Source organism: Pollachius pollachius (genome assembly GCF_949987615.1).
Source record: "Pollachius pollachius genome assembly, chromosome: 1".
Taxonomy (NCBI): Eukaryota; Metazoa; Chordata; class Actinopteri; order Gadiformes; family Gadidae; genus Pollachius; species Pollachius pollachius.
Genome location: NC_136934.1, coordinates 51,006,166 through 51,013,675, shown reverse-complemented (window position 1 = coordinate 51,013,675; position 7,510 = coordinate 51,006,166). Strand labels below are relative to the sequence as shown.

Here is a 7,510-nt window from a genome sequence, read left to right as displayed (position 1 = left end):
GGAGCGGTTCTCCCACCGTCAGACTGCGCGGTGACAGCGGGGACAGCAGCGCCCCCTGCAGGCCATGGTGGGGCCTGCTGAACTGTTATAAACTATGACATGACATCCAGGTTTGTGCATTGGTTTTTATGTTAAACCAGACTGAGGGGATGATCCACGGGATATAACAAGTGTCCAAGGTTTAATAGTGTCGAAATAAATATACATTCATTGAATTACAAAAGAGTGGAGGACAAAAGATCCTGAATTAACTGCGGTCATTAGACTATTTCATACTCATACTCATCTCATACAAACTGGTTCATGGATAGGTCAGTTCTTTGGTCACAGAGACAACGGAATTGATTAAAATACATTTTTAAAACGTATATTTGACAAGTGTTGGACAAATGTCATCACCTAGTGAAGGCCAGTAACTTGCAGGGTGTTTCTCAAACAGCCCGGTGATTGTGTGGCTCAGCACACAGTGGCCTTCTGGATTCTCTCAGTAAAAGCTTCTCCTCAAACGTAGGAGAAGGGCATATTCAGCATCGTTATCGTACCACAAGACAGCCAAGTCGAGTTGCTGTTAGAATGTGTTTTTTTCTGTTGTACGCTGAGACCACAGAAGCCACAGTTTGGTCCACACCCGCTTTCGACTCGGAGAGGAAATTGTGAAACTGTGAGGACTTATCTGGCACTGCGTTTGAGATGTTTAGTAACGTCGTCATTAAAGTCCGGGTGAGGAGACCCCATTTTGTTGAAGGCAACGCATCATGGAAATAACTATCGAAAGTGTAGACTGTCACCTGACAGGAAATGTAAGTGATATCAGTATCTTGATAGAAGAGTTCAAGATCTACTGAGAATGATCTTATTGTAACTGATTTACATATTCATATATATATTCAAATGTAGTCCAGAGATTTTTCACTGGAATGCAGAAGTGATCTTTCTGATTTCATCACAGTGTTCTAGTGTTGTGGTCATTTTTTTATGCCATGCATTTTACAACTTAGTACAAAACAAATTATAAACCATGAATCAGGCTCGGCAGCGAGCAACAACATTCTGTCTAGTTCAATTATCAGCCGTATGAGTCGCACCACGGCATCTGCACGCCGCCGCCTGCAACCGTCAAAACAGGAAACGCGCGTCTCGTCCTTCCTGTCCCTCTCGGCAGCGGCGATAACCCCCGGGTCCGACCGCGGCTACAGCTGGATGGAGAGCACTGCGGTCACCACGGAGAAGCCCAGCAGCAGCGCGCCCACCTTGGCCAGCCGGTCGCGGCCCGAGCTCAGCTCGTGGGGCAGGATCTCCAGGATGGTGACGTAGAGGAAGGTACCGGTGGCCATGCCCTCCAGGGTGGAGCGGGCCATCAGGTGCTGCGGCGAGGCCCGCGTCTCCGCGAGCGCCAGCCCCAGCCCGATGCCCAGCGGGGACATGGCGGCGAAGAGCAGCACGCCGCCGGCCGCCACGGGCCGCCGTAACCGTGCCCGCAGCAGCTTCGTCGACAGGCTGAAGGAGACGATGCTCTTGTGGAGAAGCAGCGCCACGCAGACCTCCAGCGCCCGCGCGCCGTCCCCCAGCGGGCCCAACGCCAGCCCCTCGAACACCGAGTGCAGCGACAGGGAGAACACCAGGAGGAAGGCCCGGAGCGCCGAGCGCGACGTGAAGTCCACGTGGAGGTGGCCGCTCCCCTCCTCCTCCCCCTGGTGGGAGTGGGAGTGGCTGCGATCGGTCGACGCCCGCGATTTGACGTTGGCGTCGACCAGTAGGGAGCGGCGGTCCTCGGAGGCGGGGGCGGGTCCCGGGTCTTTGAAGGCGAGGGCGATCTGCTCCAGGACCAGCACCAGGAAGAAGCCCGTGGCCATGATGAACTCTGGCAGGGGGAACTTGGACTGCGGGCGGGAGGGGTGTAGGGTCAAGGGTCAGATGTCAGGGCAGACAAGACACTAAATATAGTGGGGTCACAAAGAGGAAGTAGAAATGTGGAAGTAGAACCCCCTGAGAGAGAGAGAGAGAGAGAGAGAGAGAGAGAGAGAGAGGCAGAGACAGAGCAAGAGAGAGAGAGAGATAGAGAGAGAGACAGAGACAGAAAGAGACAGAGAGAGACAGAGAGAGAGAGAGCGAGAGAGAGAGGCAGAGACAGAGCGAGAGAGAGAGAGATAGAGAGAGAGACAGAGACAGAAAGAGAGAGACAGAGAGAGAGAGAGAGAGAGAGTACAGCATAGAGAGTGAGAGAATATGGTTCATGACTTCCTGCTAAAGTTAGTTTTATGTGGATCACTGTGTTCTTAGTAGTTGTACTTTGAGTAGAGGATATACAGTGGGGCAAAAAAGTATTTAGTCAGCCACCAATTGTGCAAGTTCTCCCACTTAAAAAGACGAGAGAGGCCTGTAATTTTCATCATAGGTAAACCTCAGCTATGAGAGACAAAATGAAAAAAAAAATCCAGAAAATCACATTGTCTGATTTTTTGAGAAATTTATTTGCAAATTATGGTGGAAAATAAGTATTTGGTCACCTACAAACCAGCAAGATTTCTGGCTGTCACAGACCTGTAACTTCTTCTTTAAGAGGCTCATCTGTCCTCCACTTGTTACCTGTATTAATGGCACCTGTTTGAACTCCTTATCAGTATAAAAGACACCTGTCCACAACCTCAAACAGTCACACTCCAAACTCCACTATGACCAAGACCAAAGAGCTGTCAAAGGACACCAGAAACACAATTGTAGACCTGCACCAGGCTGGGAAGTCTGAATCTGCAATAGGTAAGCAGCTTGGTGTGAAGAAATCAACTGTGGGAGCAATTATTAGGAAATGGAATGCATACAAGACCACTGATAATCTCCCTCGATCTGGGGCTCCACGCAAGATCTCACCCTGTGGGGTCAAAATGATCACAAGAACGGTGAACAAAAATCCCAGAACCACACGGGGGGACCTAGTGAATGACCTCCAGAGAGCTGGGACCAAAGTAACAAAGGCTACCATCACTAACACACTACGCCGCCAGGGACTCAAATCCTGCAGTGCCAGACGTGTCCCCCTGCTAAAGCCAGTGCATGTCCGGGCCCGTTTGAAGTTTGCTAGAGAGCATTTGGATGATCCAGAACAGGATTGGGAGAATGTCATATGGTCAGATGAAACCAAAATAGAACTTTTTGGTAAAAACTCAACTCGTCGTGTTTGGAGGAGAAAGAATGCTGAGTTGCATCCAAAGAACACCATACCTACAGTGAAGCATGGGGGTGGAAACATCATGCTTTGGGGCTGTTTTTCTGCCAAGGGACCAGGACGTCTGATCCATGTGACGGAAAGAATGAATGGGGCCATGTATCGTGAGATTTTGAGTGAAAACCTCCTTCCATCAGCAAGTGCACTGAAGATGAAACGTGGCTTGGTCTTTCAGCATGACAATGACCCCAAACACACCGCCCGGGCAACGAAGGAGTGGCTTCTTAAGAAGCATTTCAAGGTCCTGGAGTGGCCTAGCCAGTCTCCAGATCTCAACCCCATAGAAAATCTTTGGAGGGAGTTGAAAGTCTGTGTGGCCCAAAAACATCACTGCTCTAGAGGAGATCTGCATGGAGGAATGGGCCAAAATACCAGCAGCAGTGTGTGAAAACCTTGTAAAGACTTACAGAAAACATTTGACATCTGTCATTGCCAACAAAGGGCATGTAACAAAGTATTGAGATGACCTTTTGTTATTGACCAAATACTTATTTTCCACCATAATTTGCAAATAAATTCTTTAAAAATCAGACAATGTGATTTTCTAGATTTTTTTTTTTCATTTTGTCTCTCATAGCTGAGGTATACCTATGATGAAAATTACAGGCCTCTCTCATCTTTTTAAGTGGGAGAACTTGCACAATTGGAGGCTGACTAAATACTTTTTTGCCCCACTGTAAGTACTAGTCCACAGTTCTCAGGAGACCACAGGATGTGTGAAAGGATGTCGGCTCCGCGATCAAGGGCAAAGATATCATCTTTGAAGAATTACACACACACAAACACACACACACACACACACACACACACACACACACACACACACACACACACAGGAAAATGCACACCACCGAATACGGAAATAATACACAGACTCATGACACACACTTTCTTCTAGTATTCTGGTTGAGAAGACTATCAGGTGTAGTTTAGTACCTCAGGTGTAGTGTAATAGTCTGTCAGGTGTAGTTTAGTACCTCAGGTGTAGTGTAATAGTCTGTCAGGTGTAGTTTAGTACCTCAGGTGTAGTGTAATAGTCTGTCAGGTGTAGTTTAGTACCTCAGGTGTAGTGTAATAGTCTGTCAGGTGTAGTTTAGTACCTCAGGTGTAGTGTAATAATCTGTCAGGTGTAGTTTAGTACCTCAGGTGTCGATTAGTGTATCAGGTATAGTGTAATAGTCTGTCAGATGTAGATAAAATCCAGATTAAAATACAATTCCTAAATTTCTCCGCTGAGATGAATCAATTATATCTTATCTTATCTTACAAGTATATCAGGTGTAGTTTAATAGTGTCTCAGGTGTAGTTTAATGTCTCAGGTGTAGCTTAATTGTCTCTAAGGTGTAGTTTAGATTGGAGTAAATTGGACGAGGTGAGGGGTTGGAGCTACCAGGTGAGGGGGCGAGGCTAGCAGGTGTAGTAAGTGGGCGCAGGTGAGGAGGCGGAGCTACAGGAGAGGGGGTGGGTCGGGCAGGTGGAGTAGGTCAGACCAGGTGAGGGGGCGGGTCTCCTCACCTCGAGCCCTGCGGTGCTGCAGGCCTGGGTCATGCCCTCAAGGTAGTCGGGGAGCAGGTCCAGCAGACAGGTGGCCATGAACACCCCGCCGGCGAAGCAGCTCAACAGACTCAGCCAGCGCCGCCGCCTCTCTGCCCCGTCACACAACCCCACCACATTACACTCCACACACAATATCTTACATTTTGTCAAATATTTGAAAGAAATTTATAAATATTTTGAACCAGAATATGGAAGTCACCGCAAAAATATATTATTTACAACACACATTATGTTCCATATACACAACGAGTAATATGACAACATGACTAGACCACCTAGCAGTCAATCTAAAGCACATTTTCATACAGCATATTATTGTGTAGTTAATATGACAACGAGGCACACAGACAGGTCCGACAGACACACAGGTGGGCTGAACAGCAAGAAGACAGACAGACAGAAGGTTTTAGAAGCCAGACAAACTGAGCCCATAGACAGACAGGCAGACAAACAGGCTGAGCCTGTAGACAGGCAGACAGACAGTCTGAGTCTGAAGCCTGGCAGACAGACAGGCTGAGCCCGTAGACGGACAGACAGACAGTCTGAGCCTGAAGCCTGGCAGACAGCCAGGCTGAGCCTGTAGACAGGCAGACAGACAGACTGAGCCCGTAGAGAGACAGACAGACAGACAGGCTGGGCCCGTAGACGGACAGACAGACAGTCTGAGCCCGTAGAGAGACAGACAGACAGGCTGGGCCCGTAGACGGACAGACAGACAGACTGAGCCCGTAGAGACAGACAGACAGACTGAGCCCGTAGAGAGACAGACAGACAGACTGAGCCCGTAGAGAGACAGACCGACAGGCCTAGCCCGTGGACCGGCAGACAGACAGATAAAGCAGGTTACCTGGGTGCAGGCCGCGCCCCCCCGCCTGTCGCACCACAGAGAGGGGCAGGAACCCGAAGAGCAGGCTGGAGAACAGCAGCACGGCCAGGGCCCCAAACCTCAGCTCCACGCCGGGGACCCCCGCCGGAGTCCCAGCCCAGCCAGCCCGCTCCCCTCCCAGGGCCGGGGCCGAGGGAGAGCCCCCTCCTCTGGGAACCATGGCGACCAACCGGCCAGGGCCGAGGGAGGAGAGAGGGGAGGAGAGAGGGTGAGGAGAGAGGAGGGGAGAATCTGCCGAGGAAAACAAGAGTTAGCGTTGGGGTCTACTTTCTTCGATCTAGCGGTCCTAAACCGGGGGGGAGGAGCCTTCGTTCCAGAGGTACAGGAATTTTGGGGGTGGGGCTTGAAGCGCTGAACATCTCTGATTGGTCGAGTACACAAAGCATTATATTTCAGCCATGTCAACATTGGCAGCCACAATTTAACCGATCGATTTGTAGTCATTTCAAGGTGCACTACATCACAGAGTCCAATTATTGCATCCATAGAAGTTAACTACATTCGTCTGAACTCAAGACTTTGAAGGACCTGTAGTATAGACCTGTCGTATATGTCTCCTGTCTTTCTCTTTCTCACTCAGAAGATGTGAATATTTTATTGACTCGACTATTAAATTATTCCAACCTGCCTAAGATGGAAATTAAACATTACTTTACAGAGACCAAAACAGACACAGTGACATGGGTTCTTTGTCTTCAAACTTTGTCTCTCTTTGAGTCTGACCTCTGAGCTCTCTACGCTGTGCTTTTTGTTCGTTTCTTATTGTCGAAGAAACCAAGTTCAACATACATGTAAAAAGTGCATGATATATACATACGCATTGGTCAAAAGTTCCCCGTAACTTCACCGTCTTTTTGTATTTATGTATACATTCATAGTTTGTATACTATTACAGGGCTGATAGAAAGTGAAATTATCCGTGCCTGAAATTATCAAATACATTCGAAGACACAATAGAGAATTGCCTTTCTTGACAATAAAAGGAGTGGAACTCGCACACCATGTAGCCGATGCAACAATAGTTTTTTATTGCATAAAAGTGTAAAGTGCTACCCAAAGTGCGTGCGTCAGTCCCATTCAGAGCATCCTCAGTGGAAACATACAACGGTAAAAGACTTCCTTATATAGACTACGCCTGGTTGGTGGAAGACATGTCAATCAAAAGGTCAGGTAGGTTGACGCGTTGACTAGACATTTTAAAAGGCACCGCTCAACTATTTTCACTTTTCTTGACAACATACATGGCCGAACTCAAGCCTGAATTCAGGCACCACTCCTGAACTCTATCAGGCCTGCTATTATTACGATGAATTCTTATTTTACTTTTTCAAAATGTGTTTAAATCACATTTAGGCTTAACCTAGAGCTCCGTCTTGTTGTGTCCCTATTCTCTAATCGAACCAATAAATCGATCTGATCAGTCCAGCCGGAGAAACAAGGGAGCAGAAGAACAGAAAAGAGCTGCAAACCGCTCCTATCCGGCGGTCAGAAGTTTGATCGCGACTCGGTAACAGTTTGGAAAAAAAGGTAGAAATCCCTTACAGTCAGACGGCTGATCTAGTCCCGGCGAAACGGCTCGTTAAGTCTGCGGATTGCGGTGTTGACCAGTTGTTGGTCTTGGAACCCGTAACCGTTCTCCAGGGAGATGAACCGTGCTCTAGGGCGGTCCTGGGGTCACCCTGTTCGGGGAAGCGGAGTGACTCACACAGCGTCAGTGTCCGAGCAGCCAGTCAGCTGACTGGTTCACCTGATCACATGGAGCTGGGGCTGGAGGAGGAGGGTATCCCGGCTCCAATGCTCCGGGACTTGATGTAGAAGAACTTCACTGGAGTTGCTTCATGAAA

At 48.5% G+C, this 7,510-nt stretch overlaps 1 protein-coding gene across 1 annotated transcript; it reads right to left on the bottom strand.

The window, feature by feature from the left end:
- Window positions 1-180: 180 nt before the first annotated feature.
- LOC307081153 (zinc transporter ZIP1-like) lies at window positions 181-7,461 on the bottom strand. Its single transcript, XM_079744213.1, has 4 exons — window positions 7,209-7,461; window positions 5,628-5,897; window positions 4,739-4,869; window positions 181-1,880 (listed from the first exon to the last, which is right to left on the bottom strand). Exons 2-4 carry the CDS (start codon window positions 5,824-5,826, stop codon window positions 1,191-1,193), a joined length of 1,020 nt encoding a protein of 339 aa, XP_079600339.1. The 5' UTR covers window positions 5,827-5,897; window positions 7,209-7,461; the 3' UTR covers window positions 181-1,190.
- Between the last annotated feature and the right edge of the window lie 49 nt (window positions 7,462-7,510).

Coding starts and splice junctions, on each gene's coding strand:
- LOC307081153 (XM_079744213.1), bottom strand. CDS start 5,826: ATGGTTCCCAGAGGAGGGGGCTCTCCCTCGGCCCCGGCCCTGGGAGGG. Junction 4,870..5,627: donor GGGGCGCGGCCTGCACCCAG/GTAACCTGCTTT, acceptor GTGACGGGGCAG/AGAGGCGGCGGCGCTGGCTG. Junction 1,881..4,738: donor GCAGCACCGCAGGGCTCGAG/GTGAGGAGACCC, acceptor TCCCGCCCGCAG/TCCAAGTTCCCCCTGCCAGA.